This window comes from Amblyraja radiata, chromosome 33 (assembly GCF_010909765.2).
Source record: "Amblyraja radiata isolate CabotCenter1 chromosome 33, sAmbRad1.1.pri, whole genome shotgun sequence".
In the NCBI taxonomy this organism is placed as follows: domain Eukaryota; kingdom Metazoa; phylum Chordata; class Chondrichthyes; order Rajiformes; family Rajidae; genus Amblyraja; species Amblyraja radiata.
The window spans coordinates 14,252,746-14,272,527 of record NC_045988.1 but is presented as its reverse complement, the minus strand read 5'-3'; the positions used below and the strand labels follow the sequence as shown (position 1 = coordinate 14,272,527).

At 39.4% G+C, this 19,782-nt stretch overlaps 1 protein-coding gene across 1 annotated transcript; it reads left to right on the top strand.

The window, feature by feature from the left end:
- The first annotated feature begins 358 nt into the window (after window positions 1–358).
- Window positions 359–15,437, top strand: LOC116991175. The gene is made up of 11 exons (XM_033049544.1): window positions 359–382; window positions 817–955; window positions 5,201–5,374; window positions 6,023–6,149; window positions 7,724–7,932; window positions 9,537–9,699; window positions 10,913–10,989; window positions 12,256–12,416; window positions 13,620–13,737; window positions 14,981–15,153; window positions 15,387–15,437. Exons 1-11 carry the CDS (start codon window positions 359–361, stop codon window positions 15,435–15,437), a joined length of 1,416 nt encoding a protein of 471 aa, XP_032905435.1.
- The last annotated feature ends 4,345 nt before the right edge of the window (window positions 15,438–19,782 follow it).

The following is a 19,782-nucleotide window of genomic DNA, read 5'->3' as shown; positions in this document are numbered from 1 at the left end:
GGTCAAGGCTGGAGCTTTGAGCATGAACTTTGGATAAAGCACAGGAGAGTATTTAGCTGTCATAAGATCTCATCCATTAAGTTCTTGCATACTTTTCGAAGAAAGGAGATGGTAGAGAAAAGAAAACTGAACACAGATTACTATCAATTTATGTACTTTTTGTTGTCAAAGCTTAAGTCATGGATTTATATTCCATCTGGAATTTTAATGCACAAGCTTTCTCTTACATTCCAGATGTCATTGTAATAATTACATCTCTGCTGAGGAGCTCTGTGACAGAGTTTGTGTGGCTAGAACGCTGAATATTTCTGCAGGTACCCGAACGAATGGAAAACTTGTTTTAACCGTTCAAAATGGAATGGCCAAGGACCAGAAAGAGTGGGTGAGACAATAAAAATATAATCTTACTGCTCCCTCTAGCATCAATTCTTCCATGCCCTTGCACTTTGCCGTTAGTAAGACTTCATCTTTACAAAGCATGTATAAACAAACTGGTGCCTTCTGAGTTATTGCTCTATTTTTATAGAATTGTACACGGGTACCAGACAGGATCCCAGAAGGTAATAGCAATTATCTAGTAATATTTGACAGGAGATTAGATCTTTCTTTCCAGGGTGCATTTTGCGATTATTGCACCCGACTAGAAATAGATTTCTAATGAGCAGTCAAGTGAATGAACATGATAATTCAATCAACTGCAGATTTCCTGGTTAACGAAAGTTAAAATAAAAAGAGAAATTAAACTAAAAATGGTACGCATTTAATCTAGTAACTTTTTGCCTTGGCAAGCGTTCTTGATGTGTTTTACGTTCTCAGGTTGTGGCGAAAGTGCTTGGGCCAGATGAACACAGTAAACTTGAAGACAGTGTGAGAGTCCAGTTCATCCACTTTGAGCCTGCTGGAATTTTTGGTTGGATTTTGTCAGGAAAGAATGCAGTTGAGGAGTTCCTCGCAGGTCAGTAACTGAAGCATAAGCAGACTGGAATGTGACTGATAATGGTCGAATGCAACAATCAGAGATGCAGAGAACATACAAAAAAATTTACTGTGGCTTCAGCAAGAATTTCATAACAATTATTCCAAACCAACTATTACAGTTTGTCTATAGTGTAACAGGAAAATCTTTTAAATGTCACTGACTGATAAAATGAAACATCTTTGCACAATTTAAGTAATTTACTTGTTTTATAGATCTTTTTAAGCATAATTTTTATAGATCTGTTTAAGCATCTTTTCAAACACCAGAGTGCGCTGCTACAGTTACATAAAAATATGGGTATATATATTCATAAAATTTACTCCCTATGATCATGATAACTCTGCCAATATTATATATTGAAACCGTTTGTGCAAACAGTTCTATCACCAGATGTCTGTGTATTAGGTGTCTGCAGTTACAGGCCATGAACACTAGGTGAAGGTAATTGTCCATTGGATTTTGCAAGTTATCTCTCCAACATTGAGCAATCCCAATTGATCTATTAATACATGTTAATTATCTTCATAATCACTTGGGCTTTGAGTAAAGAAAATGTGTTTTTAAAATAAATGAAAGACACTACTAGTACAGAGGATAAGCTAGGTTTTCAAGTGAGATGTCTAAAGGACAAAATGTTTTGCCATCAGTACAACCCATCTGATCAGTCCATAGTGAAATAAAAGGGTTACTAGCATGATTGGTCACGTTATTTAGAGATGCTGATCAAAAGAATCAGACCAAGGAAAATAGCCAAGGAGGAGAAAGCTGATATAGAACATAGAACAGTGCAGCCCAGAAACTGACCCTTTATCTCACAATGTCTACACTGAACATAATGCCGTTGAACTACTCTCTTCTGCCTGCACATGATCCATCCCTCTGCATTCCATGTATATCCACTTGCAGATCCAAAAGCCACCTAAATGCCTTTGTCGTATCTACTATAATGATCATTATTCATAAGCTTGCTCTCAGTTCAATGCAACTCATGGGAGATTACATTGTAATAGAAACATAGAAACATAGAAAATAGGTGCAGGAGTAGGCCATTCGGCCCTTTGAGCCTGCACCGCCATTCGATATGATCATGGCTGATCATCCAACTCAGTATCCCATCCCTGCCTTCTCTCCATACCCCCTGATCCCTTTAGCCACAAGGGCCACATCTAACTCCCTCTTAAATATAGCCAAAGAACTGGCCTCAACTACCTTCTGTGGCAGAGAATTCCACAGATTCACCACTCTCTGTGTAAAAAATGATTTTCTCATCTCAGTCCTAAAAGACTTCCTTCTTATACTTAAACTTTGACCCCTAGTTCTGGACTTCCCCAACATCGGGAATAAGCTTCCTGCATCTAGCCTGTCCAACCGCTTAAGAATTTTGTACGTTTCTATAAGATCCCCCCCTCAATCTTATAAATTCTAGCGTGTACAAGCAGAGTCTATCCAGTCTTTCTTCATATGAAAGTCCTATGAAGTCCTATATGTACTCCCTCTATGGCAAGAATGTCTTTCCTCAGATTAGGAGACCAAAACTGTACGCAATACTCCAGGTGTGGTCTCACCAAGACCCTGTACAACTGCAGTAGAACCTCCCTGCTCTTATACTCAAATCCTTTTGCTATGAATGCTAACATACCATTTGCTTTCTTCACTGCCTGCTGCACCTGCATTCCTACTTTTAATGACTGGTGTACCATGACACCCAGGTCTCGTTGCATCTCCCCTTTTCCTAATCGGCCACCATTCAGATAATAGTCTACTTTCCTGTTTTTGCCACCAAAGTGGATAACCTCACATTTATCCACATTATACTGCATTTGCCCACTCACCCAACCAATCCAAGTCACCTTGCAGCCTCCTAGCATCCTCCTCACAGCTAACACTGCCCCCCAGCTTCATGTCATCTGCAAACATGGAGATGTTGCATTCAATTCCCTCATCCAGATCATTAATATATATTGTAAATAGCTGGGGTCCTAGCACTGAGCCTTGCGGTATCCCACTAGTCACTGCCTGCCATTCTGAAAAGGACCCGTTTACTCCTACTCTTTGCTTCCTGTCTGCCAGCCAGTTCTCTATCCACATCAATACTGAACCCCCAATACCGTGTGCTTTAAGTTTGTATACTAATCTCTTATGTGGGACCTTGTCGAAAGCCTTCTGAAAGTCCAGATATAACACATCCACTGGTTCTCCCTTATCCACTCTACTAGTTACATCCTCGAAAAATTCTATAAGATTCGTCAGACATGGTTTACCTTTCATAAATCCATGCTGACTTTGTCCAATGAATTCACCACTTTCCAAATGTGCTGCTATCCCATCTTTAATAACTGACTCCAGAATTTTCCCCACCACCGATGTTTGACTAACTGGTCTGTAATTCCCCGTTTTCTCTCTCCCTCCCTTTTTAAAAAGTGGGTTACATTAACTACCCTCCAGTACTCAGGAACTACTCCAGAATCTAAAGAGTTTTGAAAAATAATCACTAATGCATCCACTATTTCTGCGGCTACTTCCTTAAGTAGTCTGGGATGCAACTTATCTGGCCCTGGGGATTTATCGGTCTTTAATCCATTCAATTTACCTAACATCACTTCCCAGCTAACCTGGATTTCACTCAGTTCCTCCATCTCATTTAACCCCCGGTCCCTTGCTATTTCCGGCAGATTATTTATGTCTTCCTTAGTGTAGACAGAACCAAAGTAGTTATTCAATCTGGTCTGCCATGTCCTTGTTCCCCATGATCAATCCACCTGTTTCTGACTGCAAGGGACTTACATTTGTTTTAACTAATCTTTTCCTCTTCACATATCTATAAAAACTTTTGCAGTCAGTTTTTATGTTCCCTGCCTGTTTCCTTTCATAATCTATTTTCCCTTTCCTAATTAACCCTTTTGTCCTCCTCTGCTGGACTCTGAATTTCTCCCAGTCCTCTGGTAGGCTGCTTTTTCTGGCTAATTTGTACGCTTCGTCTTTTATTTTGATACTATTCCTGATTTCCCTTGTTATCCACGGATGCACTACCTTCCCTGATTTATTCTTTTGCCAAACTGGGATGAACAATTTTTGTAGTTCATCCATGCAGTTTTTAAATGCCTTCCATTGCATATCCACCGTCAACCCTTTGAGAATAATTTGCCAGTCTATCTTGGCCAATTCACGTCTCATACCCTCAAAGTCACCTTTCTTTAAGTTCAGGACCCTTGTTTCTGAATTAACAATGTCACTCTCCATCCTAATGAAGAACTCAACCATATTATGGTCACTCTTGCCCAAGGGGCCATGCACAACAAGACTGCTAACTAACCCTTCCTCATTACTCAATACCCAGTCTAGAATAGCCTGCTCTCTCGTTGGTAATGTATCATTCCAACCAAGAATGAATTATGACCTTAAAGCTTTTAATTGTCCAGTTTGATGAATTAAACATTGGAGAACCTTATTAAATTTAATCAGACAACATTAGGTGAAGCTAGTCTGGTGCATTAACTGTATGATAGTCCTTTGCTTTATTGCAATCTCCCTGTCCGATGGGTTTGCATTTTATTTAATTTAAATGAATGGTCCAGTTATGGCTAAAATTAGGATTATTTTGGTTTATTCGGCAATGCAAAAGAGATTTGATTTAATGTTAACAGCCTGCCTATTAATGGGTGACAGCTTGCTGTGAAATGTGAGAAGTTCTGCGCAATTTCAGAAGTCTCAAGTTTACTACAAAGTTCCACTGATCATTTTTTGGCCCTGCTCATCTACTGAATGTGAATTCTTACAATGGACCATAAATTTGTTGTACTTGTATGATCTTTAATCATCTTTGAATGTTCCAGCACGTGAGTAACTTGGAGAAGCATTCTTGGTAACTGGACAACTGGGCGTGTGCCTTTTCTGGTTGTTGGTTTTTGTAGCTGATTTAAGCAAGAGCCTGTTCTACAGTTCTGCACACAAGGCTCTACTGATGTACAGTGTTTTGCCTTTTAGCTGACCTTGCCGCTCTGTAAGATCAGTCTTTTGGGTATGAATTAACAAGTGTGCATTTGATGTGTACCTCAGTACCTCATTAGTAAGTGTTGCAGGCAGCCTGAACATTGTTTATTTGTTATGCATTCAAAGCCTAGTTTAAAATCTAATTTGATCAACAAATAATCCTTTATGTGTATTTCATCAGTGCGATTACAATCCATTCTTAAACATTGTCTTTCATCTTTACCTGTGCAGAGACGGAGCAGCCTGAAATAGTTGGACATCTACAGCATCGACCAAAAACACGAGGACACGTGCAAAGGACCACTCTCACCGAGTTGCATAGAGGAGTTCACAAAATTCCAAACCCCATTGTCTGCCTAACACCAAATGACTTGATCCTCTTCAAGCTCAACATCCACCAAAGCAGTGAGTATCCATGTAGAAACAAGGAACTGCAGGTGTTCATTAATACACAAAAGGACACAAAGTGCTGGAGTAACTCAGCAGATCAGGCAGCATCTCTGGAGTACATGGGTTTTCCAGAGATGCAGCAAGCCAGGTTCAATCCTGACCTCGAGCACTGTCAATGTGCAGTTTGCATGTTCCCCAAATGACTGGATGGGTTTCCACCCACACCTCGAAGATGTGCGGGTAGATTAATTGGCTATGGGAGTTTGCCCGTTTAAATAGGAGAGTGGCAGATAAATTGGTGAGGGAGAGAGTGTTGACGGGCATAGGGAGAGAACAGGGTCACAGAAAATAGATGGGGAATTGATAAGAATGTTCTGAAAGTGGCATAGACTCAATGGACCATCTATATTGTAAGAAGATTTTAGAGAAATATAAAATATGCAACAATATTGCATGAATAGGTCTCCTAGCAACACACACATTATGTATTTCTGGTTGAAGTGCAGGTTGGTGAACCAGAGCAGAATATGTTTAAACTACAAATAGAAACTTACTTTGGCCTTTCATTAATATGATATTGAGGTCCTATTTACATTCAGTTAACTACTTTGGACTGGCCATATCTTTCATAATAAGCAGTCTTTCTTGAATCCTCTTTGTCAGATCGAAGTTTGGGTCACTACCCTGTTTACCAAAAAGACCACCTGTTCAACACAAATTCAGAGTGGGATTTTGGATCCTTCAGGAAGTTGGATTATTTTATCAGAGAAACTAATGTCAACATCACCAGGTGACCATATTCCATATCTGTAACCTTGTGTGTTTGTCCTTTATTGATAATTGTACAATAAAGTGTTTTATTTACTGCCTGTCAGAAAGTAGTTTCCATTCTTAAGCTCTAAACTCTGGCGAAGTAGCACAATTATAGACCTGATGCCACAGCAGGGAGTATCCTGGTTATGATAATTACCTTCTAAAACTAACAGACATTCAAATGCATTCTCTGGCATGGGTGCACATTTGTGTTTTCACTCACATCCACTCTTCACTATCACTCGAACCATCCACTCTCTCTCCCCTTGTTTCTCTTATTCCTACTCCAATCTCTCCTGCATGGTCTTCCCTTTTTTTTAGTTTAGTTGTAGAGATACGGCACGGAAACAGGCCCTTTGGTCCACCGAGTCCACACTGACCAGTGATCCCAACATATTAACGCTAACCGGCACATACTAAGGACAATTTACACTTATACGAAGTATACAAACCCAAGCCAATTAACCTACAAACCTTTGCGTCTTTGTGTGGGATGAAAACGAAGATCTTGGAGAAAACCCATGCAGTTACAGAGAGAATGTACAAAATCCGTACAGACAGCACCCGTAGTCAGGATCGAACCCACGTCCCTGGCGCTGCAACTCTACTGCTGCACCACCATGCCCCTTCTTTAATATAATTTCATTCAAAGAATTCTTGGTGTCCAGCATCCATGAAGACATCATGCTAAATTAACTGAGAATCATTTGTTGTTAACAGCAAACCAGAGTTCTAATCATATTTCATAGAACACTGACTAAAGATGAAATGTACACAAGATTAAGGTAGAGGCCAAGATATTATAGATTTAAGTTATTTTTATTTTTAAATCCATTGTTCTGAAATATTTATTGGAATTATAAGTCACTTCAGTAATTTTTTACAGTGCCAGAGAATTTGCTCAGCAGTAAATTTGACATCATACACCATCACTAACTCACTTGGACTTTGTGTAATAAAATGTAGCACTTCATAGATATTTTACCACCGTTATATCAAGCCCCAGTATGATTGCACTTGAAATATGGTATGCAGGTCGGGGCTCCCTACCTAAGGAAGGGTACACTTGCAACAATGGGACTGTCCTGTGGCTTCATCAGATTGATTGCTGAGATGGGTTTTACGATAAAGGTGAATTGAGCCAATGAGATGTCGTTAAAATTTTTTATGGGGCTTAACAGAATAGACACAAGAATGTTTTACTTGGCTGGTTGCTGGATGTCTAGTCATAGTCTCCATGTAGGTGTTTGGCCATCCAAAAATATTTTTTTCACAGGGGGGGAGGGGGGGTAGTGGAATGTTGGAATTCTCTATCTATGAGGACTCTGGAGTCTCTGTTGTAATGTATATGAAATGTAAAAAAATTGATGATTTTTTAGATGTTGATGGAATCTAAGAATTTGTGGTTGGTTCATGTAATTAGAGCTGTTAATGTGTCAGTCATACCCTGCCTGACAGGGAGTGCAGGCAGAAGTGGCTGAAAGGCTGACCCCTGCGTCTGAAACATTATCATAAATATAGCTGGAATAACACTATTTTCCTTTATACTAGATTTGCACATGCTTTCATGGAACCTGGGAAGTTCGTCTTTCATGATAATGCAGAAGCTGAGCGCACACTGATTGTATGTGTCAGCAGGTTTAGTGCGGAATGTGACGCTGCTCTATCTGTCCAGCCATCCTCTCCCTTCCAACTGTTGAGACATGGAATTCTAAAACGACAAAATCTCAACCTGACTCCAGACTGGGTCTTCATTACAGGTAAACATTGTTCTAGCTTTAGAGTAGAGGCAAGGAGCTGTCGGTGCTGGTTTACAAAGAAGGATAAAAGGTGCTGCAGTAACTTAGCGGGTGAGGCAATATTTCCAGAGAACATGGATAGGCAACGTTTCAGCTCCTTTCAACTTCTTCAGAATTCTAATCCTAATTCGAGGAGAGTCTGAAGAAGAGCCCTGACTGGAAATGCCACCTATCCATGTTCTTCAGCGATGCTGCCTGACCTGTTGAGTTACTCCAGCATTTTATGTCCTATTGCTCTAATTTTGTAATGTAAAAAATAATTCCTCTTCGAAGTAATCCATAAAATATGAGGTAACTGATAGAGTTTCAAAACGTAGTCTGAAACCCCAGTCAGTTCCCTGGGTCAAGATTTAACATAGACATCCTGCTTTAAGCAGTCTGAGTCCAGAGATGCTGCTTGTCCCGCTGAGTTACTCCAGCTTTTGGTGTCTATCTTCGGTTTAAATCATCACCTGCAATCCCTTCCTACACAAGAATCTATCGATTTCTGACTTAAAAATTCCCATTGATGGCCTCCAAGGCCTTCTGTGGCAAAGTATTCCACAGATTCACCACCCATTCAACTCAACTCGGGATTTTTATTAACTTAAGAAATTGTGGCCATTCTGAAAAGACTTGACAATCCCCAGAACACAATGAGCCAACATGTTGATACATTTACTCGGATCATTCCACCACAATTATAATCCTACTTACAGCAACAAAAATCACATCTATAAGTGGTGAGAGAGGATGAGTTCCAGTGATCGAGATAACAGTCCAGCAATGGAGTTAAATTATAAGCAAGAAACTTTAAAGCCTTCTCACCTATGATAGAATTGAGATTTAATTGATATTTACTTCTTTCAATACGCATCTCTCACACACGTACAATCAGTCCCTTGATTGCCCATCTACATAACAAACCATGCTAGTAAATGACTGGATTCAGTCCAGCACAATTAATCTTGGAGTGAACCTGAGAAATTTACAAACTGTAGCAATTATGTAGATCACCACGGGGAGTGCGTGACCTTAAAGGCTACTACCTTGCAGTAGTTTCTATTGGAAAGCAAGAATTTCAATTTTTACACATGAATCCTATGTTTTATGAAAACTAGAGAACACTACCCTACACACACTTGGGACAAATTTTGCACATGCACCAAGCCAATTAACCTAAATATCTGTACGTCTTTGGAGTGTGGGAAAAACCAAAGATCTCGGAGAAAACCCACGCGGGTCACGGGGAGAATGTACAAACTCCGTACAAGCAGCACCTGTAGTCGGGATCGAAGCCGGGACTCCGGCGCTGTAAGGCAGCAACTCTACCACTGTGCCACTGTTAATATTAAACTATTTTTCACAAATGACCTTTATGTCTTAAAAAGACGATGTTGCACATGGAATATTCATTTAGCATGCAATATTTTTACATGATATAATAATCATATACATATTATTGAGTTTGATCAATGCTTTATGATAACTTGCATTTTTCGTTTCAGTCCTTAAATCTTTATATAGTTGATTTATATAATTGAGAAACAGGAATGTTAATATATGTTTCCTGGTGTTTACTTCAGGAACTCTTAGTGTCCTGGCTGTGATGACTGCAATGTTCACAGTGGCAGCCCTGATGTTGAAGCCTGACCAGTCTTCATTAAATCCCATGCAGAAGTGGAAACCAAAATGGCGCAGTTTGGGGGAACCTTACATCCCACCTGGATATGTCATAATGAAAGATAGGTAAGCAAGAGGTAGCTGAATCAGTAAAGCTTCTACTAATCAAAAACTAGCACCACACAGTTCCGATAATGAGGTTAAATCCACAAAGATCATCCCTTGTTTTACGATGTGGTCCTATGATTTTCTTTGACACTTAAGGAAATATATTTATCTAGGAAGCTCTTTGTGGCAGCTAAAATATTCAGTCCTTTGAGTAGCAAAGTAATGTCATAACATTTCCTGGTTTGTGAATGCCTTTGGTAAATGTTGGCACAGTTGTACAGTATGTTGGTTCCCTAATGCAGCATAACCTTGGCTATTGTAGTGTGCTTCCTCCATCTGAGAAATTCTCTTTGTTTCACTACCAAAGATGGCTATTGATGGAACTATTGACAGGGCCTTTCCATCAGACCAAATGCCTGTTTCCTAGAGTTATAGTCGCACAGCATGGAATCAGGCCCTTTGGCCCACCTTGCCCGTTGCAACCAAGATGTCCCATTAATTGAGAAAGGGTGCTGAACAGATTCACAAGGATGTTACAGTACTGGAGGACTTGAGTTATAAGTAAAAATTGGTTAGGCAGTGAGTTTTTATTTCCCTGGAGCAGAGCAGTTAGCCTTAAAGGGGTATACAAAATCATGATGGGCATGGATATAGTGGATGATCACAGTTTATTTCCCAGGATAGGGAAGTCTAAAGTTAGAAGCCATAGATTTAAGGGAAGAGGGGAAAAAATTAAAAGGGACCTGGGGGCAAATACATCACACAGAGGATATTGGGTATATGAAACCAGTTGCTAGAGAAAGCTGTAGAGATGGGAAGAAATACAATGTTTGAAAGACATTCTTACAGGTACATGGATGATAAAGGCTCAGAAGGATATAGGCCGCATGTAGGCAAACGGGAGCAGCTCAGGAAGACAACTTGGCTGGCATGGACAAGTTCAACCAAAGGGCCTGTTTCTATGCTGTATAACTCCATGATTCTAACTCTTCCACAATCCACCTCTCATCTGAACACTAGGTGCTATCTATAGTGGCCAATTAACCTAGCTGCCCACACATTTTTTGAGGTGTGGGAGGAAACAGAAACACTCAGGGGCAATAGACGTTGACAAGGAGAATTCCATACAGGCCAGGATCAAACTCGGGCCACTGGAGCTGTGGGACTGTAGATTTCCTTGTGGTTTGTGCGTTAAATCAGTTCGGTGACAACACGTAATATTTTCTCTTAGCTTGGATTTCTATGAAGCTCTTGGACCCCGAGGTGCTGGAGAAGGATCAGAAACAGAAGAGTCAACCCACATAATAGGTAAAAACAAAGTAGCTACTCTCCAGCCTTCTTATATTAATAGGATGCCTTACGACTATTATCGGCATATTTTCTATCAATTTCACCTATTTATATAGCAGCTCATTTATTTAACAGTACTTCTGTTTGTAAGAATATTTTTACGAAAATAAAAATTCGTAGGATTTAGCGTCACCAGTGGGTTCAGATCTTCAGAAGCAAGGAACTGCAGATGCTGGTTTACAAAAGAAAACACAAAGTGCTGGAGTAACGTAGATGAAAAGATCAGAGGGCTGACGTTCACCAAGCTCTCAGAGAAGGTTCTGCAGAACTGGGAGATTACGCTCTTCATACTGAATGCCATGAGTTTGTCACTGCTCGGTATTGGAGATGATCCCATCACAAAACTCCAACTGATTCCAGATAAAGTCTCTCTGCATCCATGCAGTTCCATATTGATCCACCTCCAAAATGGCCTGAGTTCTCCCACTGTCGACAGTGCCATATTTAACCAAGTTTCAGAATTTAATCCTGGATCATAAATCACATTTGTCATCTCCAATCTGCGAAGGGAGTAAACACAGTGATAACTTAAGATTTTATTCGCTGTGTAAGGGATATCAGGAAAACCTCAGTTGTATTCAAGTGAATTGATCATTGAAGTGTCAAACTGTTGTCCTGCTTTTTTTTCTTTTTTTCTTTTTTTTATTAATTCTTTATTTCGAACAGAATAAAAGAATAAAAAGCAAGTATAACAGCATACAAAAAACAAAACAAGAATATTTATAAAGTGTCATAAACAATATCTATAAATATATGAAATTGTATGTGTCCGAAAAGGAGCAGGAAGAAGCCAAAGCTTATTAATTCCCACCTCTTATTCAACTGTTTATAATTATCTTATACAAATTTAGCAGCTATATGATCATTCACAAGATTTACCCTATTGCTTTCATGTACACTTTTCACATTTAAAAAAAAAAGTCAAATATTAGATCACGTTTCTAAATTCTTGACCAAACTCACCCCTATATTTACCTATGTCCCAGAGTTACAGCATTCTGCCGGACTGAAGGTTTGGAGCAACTGGAGGACATTAAGGGCAGTACTGAATTGTACATTTTGTATGCCATTATTATTTTTGTTTTATTGGTAGTGAATTAACTTGGGAAGGGAACAAATATCAGAATTCAGCACCTGTAAAGATTGAAAACATTACTGCATTATATAGTCAACTGTTAATTAATGTACAAGAACAGGTATTTTGCAGGTTTTATGTTTTAACAGCTAAAAGAGCACAGGAGATTGAACTGGAGGATTTTAGTGTCCGCACCTTGTTTGATAAACTGGAGGACCAGAACCTACACCTTGCTTCTCAGCTGAATAAACAGAAGAGTGACCTGCAGGCATTTTATCGACATATCAGCCTTCAGATGCAGGAGCTAAAGGTTCAAAATGCTTCTTTTTTTTAAGTATAGAATTTTAAAAATAAGGTCAAAAATCTTGCATGATAACCTCCACAGTAATAATACATATTGTTATTAAAAGTCTGAAATAATTCAGTTATTACATTATATTACAGTTCAAAAATCATAGCTGATGCTGAAACGTTGAGTGTTGATAGGTAAGATCATGATATAAGAGATGGATTAGGCATACAGCTGCTCAAACCTGACCCACCCTTCTACAAGATGGTCGCTGATTAATCACAATTCTGCATATTTGTTAATTTCCCCAGATCACAAATGTTATCAGTCTCAGTCTTGTTTGATGTGCTCATTGATTTGAACATCAGAGAATTTCATGACGTGACAGCCCCTAAATGAAGAAATTCCTCCTGATCTTAACGTCAAATCTTATCATTATCTAGAGCTTGTTCCCCTAGTTCAAGATTCTCCATCCAAGGGTAACATCTCATCATCCACCTTTATGAGCCCAAAATGACTTGAGAGAATGGAGACCTCTTCTATTCAATCCCACTCAACTCTGATGTGAAATCATCCCTGTAGTTTTTATCATTCATCTCCTATTCAGTTTTCAGGTCATTCACAACTCACTTCTACTTCACACTCAGATCCACAAGCAGAACAAACTCTAATGGATCAATTATTTAACCCTGTCTTAGTCCAGTTGCTTCCTATTCCTTCTCTCATTGTTCAATCTCTTTTCACTTCCATCCATGACACTTCTGATGTCCTCACTGACTTTGATAATTTCCTGACCGCGGATGTCTCAAGTTCAATTTGGGCAACTTATCTCTCCACATCTCTGTCCCACACCAAAATGTCCTGAGGCTCTTTGCCCCTCCCTTGACAATCCCTAACCATAACTATCCTTCTTTACCCATTCACTGCCACCAAATTACAGGGTAGAAAGACAACTACTTGGTTCTAGTCTAGTTATACTTCTCAACTTCATTCAGGTTTTGTTTGATTTATAATTCATGTTCCTTTTACTTCATATCCCTTGATATATTTTTCCAGAAAAATACTTGTCAATTTCCTAGAATTTTCACTCGGAAATTCAAGAGACATGGGTTTTCCATTACCCTTTGTGTGAAGATAGGCTTTCTGATGTCATTCAAGAATAGTTGCAAATTCTATTGAATTTTAGATTCTAAATCTTCCAAAAATGTTTCTTTTTTACTTTAGGATATGTTAGAATGTTTAAATCCTTACGAATTCCCAAGTATAGAAGGAAAATGGGTAACAGTAGACAAGTTGGAAACCACAACCACCACTAATAATGAACCTCTGGACACAATGAAAGGTAACAAATATATCCATTGTACCAATAGCAGCCAGCTCAAAAGCCCAGTATTGCGAAAAGGAAAAAAAAATTGCTATCTCACGTTCCTTACGTTCTGCAAAGCAGGCGCCTAGCCTACATTTGGTCTCATTGATATAGAGGAGTCCACATAGAGAGCACTGAATATAGTTGATGAAGTTAAAGGAGGGGCATGTGAATACTTGTCTGACTTGTGAAGGGCTGTTAGGCTCCTTGGATGGTGGTCAGAGAGTGTAGGGAAAGGTACTTCAGCACATACAGTTTCAAGTGAAAATGCTAGGGTACAGGCCAAGGGGTTAGTAGCTAGGGATGAAAGAATCAAGGACTCATGGAGAGGGTGGTCCTTGCAGAGAGCAGAAAAATGAGGAGAGGAAGATGCGACTGGTGGTGGTGTCACATTACAGCTGGCAGAAATGACATTGGTTGACGTTGTGGATGCAGTGATTGATGTGGTGAAAGGTGAGGTCCAAGGGAATTCTGTCTCGCATTGTTCGGGGTGGTGTGGGGGGGAGGGGGGGGGTGGGGGGAGTTAGTTGAGATAAGATAACTGGTAAATGAAGGAAATAGGATCAAGAGCCCATCACTGTTTTTCGCTAGGTTGTTGCCTGGTTTGAACCATTTCACTTAGAAGAAGAGATATGATAGGTTAAGCTTGTTTTTTTGGAGCAGAGGAGGCAGAGTGGTGACCAGACAGATCATGAGGGGGGTCGTTAGGGGACGGCAAGATTTTTTTTTTTACCTTGTTGGAAGCCTTTACTAAAAGGTAGGAGGTTTGGAGGACCCACGTTTTATCTAGCTGTTCATGAAGCGTAATTGCTTCATATAAATAATAACCACTGGAATTTATAACTTGAATTTCAGCAATATGAGTTATGATCAATCTAATATCACTATTACATGCATTAATCAAAAGGTAGAATAGTAATTAAGCTCAAAATGTAAATTACAGCCAATCTACAAATTCAATCAGAAGTGTAATTTACAAGCGAAAATAGATGATACAATTAACAGTCTAATGTAAATACTTGAGCAAATTAGCACCATATAACACCGAGAAAACAAGACAACGTGCAGTTGGGAAAGGCGTGGGTTCTTCTGGAAGGCTTTCTGACTTGCTGAGTTACTCTAACACATTGTGCCCTTCACAGTACCAGCCTTGTCATACAACATTGTCACTGTGCCAAATATTTATTAACATCTATAACTCTCCATGTTTGCTTTTCAGGAGGAGGAGACAGGCAGCGACTTGAGGAACTATTTTGTCATCTACACACCTTGGTTTGTAAAATCAACTCTGGACACATTACTATTTCTGGAGAAATAATTGAAAAGGCACACAAACGATTTGGATATCCAGGTGGTTTGGCTACGTCCACTCAAGATAAGATAGATCCAAAGGTAATAAATGTTCAAAGGACCAAAGTGTCATAAAACAGAAATACAATGCAACAAATGGGGGGGGAGTGTCCATTATTGCTGATTATCTGCTATAACCGAGAAATGGATTCGCTCCAGCCACATAACGTCACTCCATGAGTTGTTTACAAATACAAAGTGCTTTTTAACTGTTTATAATGTTTTTCTGGTAGTGCAAGTTAAAAAATACTAACGGCTGTTTGTTACATTAATAGAGTATCATTGTGCAAGTATCGATAGAAGTAATTGCTTGTCCATTTCAGTGACCCCCGCAGTGTAACACAGTCGTATTTTTAAAGAAAAAGTGGTGTCTGATTAGTGTGCGGGCAGACTATCTGCTGTCATGAAAATCTGTTATTAAGAGGTCCGTAATAAAAAGGGTAGACCGTGCATTTATGCAGCAATTCATTAGGTGTGAAGCAATTTGTAATTTAAAAAGAATTCACTAGTTGATATATGGCTGCCAGCCTTCCTTTCATCTTAACCATAAAGCGAATTAACTTCTGCATTTTGTTATTTTCTCTACAGCTCGTGAACCATGTTGGACGGTGTGTCTTTGACAGTGCATTAAAATTAAGCACTGTTCAGAAACAAGGAACAGAATTATCCTTGACAAACGGTGAGTCCGAAACCCTAAAACATTTTTCAACATCAATGGCTGGGTGTTGTAGTAAAAATAGCCGCAAAGCTATCAACATATTATTAAACAGTACACCAGGTGGCAACATCTGGCATAAAAGCAGAGATCAGGGAGCTGCTGACTGAATGGCCTTGATTCTCCAAAAGTTTATTTAGCTCTCCAAACCATTCATCCTGGTTGTTCTGATTACATCAGAATGATTTATATTGCCAAGCCCAAGTGTGTACCAGCCTCGTGCCCACACACAAGAGCACATGCAGGTAGTCACTGAACACCAGTTACATCTTTGCCTCTTTAGAAATAGGAAACATAAAACATAAATTTGGACACTTGAATTTGCTTTGCCATTTGATATCATCATGGCTGATCTATCAGCTCAAACCCCACAATAGTTTACATTTTTTTTGTCCAGAAATTTGTCTGTCTCATTCTTTAATATCTTTAGCAATTTGGCCGCCACAACCTTCTGAAGTTCACAGATTTTCCCTGTTTCACAAGTGTCCTACTTAACTGAAGCATTCAAAATGTAGAAACAAGGATCTGCAATTGCTGGTTTACCAATGAAAGACAAAAAATGCTGGAGTAACACAGTTGGTCAGGCAGCATCCCTAGAGAACATGGACAGGTGACTTTTCGGGTCAGGACCCTAACCGTCACCTTTTGGGGCACAGGGTCCCGACCTAAAACGTCACCTGTCCATGTTCTCCAGGGTTGCTGCTGCCTGACCTGCTGAGTTACTCCAACACTTTGGGTCTTTCCTTTACCTTCCTACTGTTGTACTCAGTTGCCTTGGCAATAACTGTCAGTGTTCTGTTAGCTTTTCTCATTACTTGCTGTGGTATTTTGCAGTTCATGCCATTGGATGTCTAGATCCCTCCGCATCTCAAAGTTCTGAAACTAAAACACACCCACAGACTTCCTGGCAGACCTGGTTAATAGAATAGGTCAAGAGTTAAACCGAGAGACATAAGAAACTGTAGATTCTGGACTCTTGAGCAAAAATAAACTGCTGGAGGATCTCATTGGGTGAAGCATCATCCGTGGAAAGAAATGAACAGGTGCCATCTAGGGTCGGGACTTTTCTCCTTCTTTTGCTCAAGAATTAATCCTTGTTGTGGCCATTCCTGGTTGTGGTGAGTCATTCAAGAAGCTAGACATATTCACAATGACACCATGGCTGCACAGTTTGAATTTCATCTCGAGTGCTGTGGGAACTCTGGCCTGTGCACAATCCATGTTAAGATCATACTTCCAGAGAAGATGCAATAGGAGGGTGAGAGCAACCCTGATGAAAGCTTAAAACTACACAAGGTGCTGGAGTAACTCAGCGGGTCAAGCAATATCTCTGGACATCATGATGATGTTTCAGACCAGGACCCTTCTTCAGACAGAATTACTCCAGCACTTTGTGCCCTTTTGTGTAAACCAGTATCTGCAGTTCCTTGTTTATTCATTCTGAGGAAAGCATGACTGTGTGACTTAGACTCAAAGTGCTGGAGTAACTCAACGCATCAAGCACATCTCTGGAGAAAAGGAATAGGTGATGTTTTCGGGTTGAGACCTGTCCCCAGACTCTACCCGAAGCATCACCTGTTCCCTTTCTACAGAGATGCTGCCTGACCCACTCAGTTACTCCAGCATCTTGTGTCTATCTTTGGAATAAACTTGCATGTGCAGTTCCTTCCAACACTGACTGTGTAGGACTGAATTTGCCTGTGCACCAGACAAGGTAGCAATTCCAAATCACTTTCTTCATTAACATTAGCCAAGCAATAGGGACGTAATGGCAACGACACCTTCTGGTCATTTTAGCTGGTTTGGCAAATTTCTGTCCTGAAGATTTGAACTGACAACCTTGTGTGCTGTTGATTTCATATCATAGCATCTGCGTGTGTATTGCCAACTAACTATAGAGTGTGATGCTGTGGATGTGCTCTGAGAAATGTGTAAGAGAAACATCAGAAATGATGCATGTCATTATATCTATGTGTTTTGTTTATGCAGAAGTGGTGTCAATGCCAGCTTCAACCTCTGCTTACAATGAGAAGCTAACTGAGATCCTACTATCCTCTCCTCTTCTGAAAAGACTTGAAGAAATTAAACAAACATTAATAAATCCTCAGCATGACATCAATGCAGGTAGGGTGCGGATATTAGGCAAACTCGTCACTCCAATACAAATTGAGAAATTACTATTGAATTAATGCCTCATGTATGTATTAAATAAAATCTCAATTAAAATGAGATTAGTTTAATTGTACAATTATTGGTCAGAGACAACTAATTTTGTCTCATACTGGCCATATGTATTCACCTTTATTGTGATATTTGTTTGTGATTGGTATAATTTTTAAACTTTCGGTTGCCTGTTCTCTCCAAGTACATTTCTTAACAAAGCTACCTGCTTTTGTGTGGTATAGAGCCAATCTCTAAATAAATGGGATGAGGAACCTTTCTTGCCTGAAACTGGCTTCCACAATTTCCCCCTCTGACTGAAAGCTCTCCAACTCGTAACTTTAAGTTACTTGGACAGAGGAAGTTGACAGATAGAATCCAACAGTCATTTCTCATAGAATTAACCACAACTACTGGATTGATAGCATAGTTTCAAAACCTCTGACATATTCATTGCGTGAATCCATTCTTACCCCCTGATTGCCTCGTGGTACTTAACATTATGTTTCTATTTATAGGACGCTGTGATAATCTACCATATCTCGTTCCATTGAATGATGAGCGACTCATTCCAACTGATCTGGGCAACCTGAGCCCACGCCACTTTGTGATCTACCAATATGGGTGTTCTATCGTCCACCTACTCTACAGTAGCTGTAACCACAATCCTTTAACCCTTCTCATGGCCGACAGTGTTCCCAATGAACAAGCTACCTGCTGCCAAAATAGGTCATACAACAAGGGATTTTACTATGATGCTAACAAAAGGATACTGTACATCAAGTCAACTTGGCTCAACAATGCAGGAAGGTTTATTGTTTTTATTCTGCACATAATGGCACATTTTAAAACTGGTAAGTTAGCTACTTTGTTTGTCAGAATTCTCCAGCACCTTGTGTTTCAATGGCACTTCATTGTCACGTGTACGTAACTACAATGAAATTCCTTTTTGCATACAGTTCAGTGATAAATCCTGCTATTCATTAGCACAAACATACTAAGTACAAGAGTGTAACATAGTAGATCAAATGATATGTTACGTGCTCCACTTTAGGAATTATTTGATAGACCAAATCATTCTATTAGTTTTAAACTGGCAGTTGTATCTTTTTGTGTAATTTTACAAGTACCTTAAAATCTACCTCTCCTTCCAGGGATCCAAATACACGATGATCACCCTGTCTTCACTGAGGAGTTTGATCATGCAGTTTCCACTCTGGCAACCACCCTGTTCTTCATGGTCTGTGACACCACTTTTCCTGTGGCAGATGAGGACCAAAACACTGGAATATTGGTAATAGTCTCAATGTTTAGCCTGTGATAGGACTCCTTTAATCAAACATATGAAACAATAACTTATTAATATTCTGTACCCTCGTGGAAGCGATTAAATATTTTAATTTCCTTGAATAAAATTTCCATAATGGGCACAATTAGCAAACCTGAGAATAAATTGCTTTATTTTTCTGAAATAAATACATGGTGCACATTTCCACCATGGTGACATTGGTTTGTGTAATCTCAAAAGCAAAGTCCAGAACAAATTGGCAACATATTTGCATTATTAATCCCCTTACATTAAAACATGTTCATCTACGTATATATTCAGGAGCTAAAACTTAGTGTAGTTTTATTAATCTGAAGTATTCATCAAAAAAATAGTATTTCTATCAAGAATGAGTAATCTGATTCTAAATCACTGAAATAACTTAAAACCAATACTGAACTATTTATTCCACGCAAGTCTGAAGACACAGATTGTCACCTATCCACTTTCTCCAGGGATGCTGTCTGTC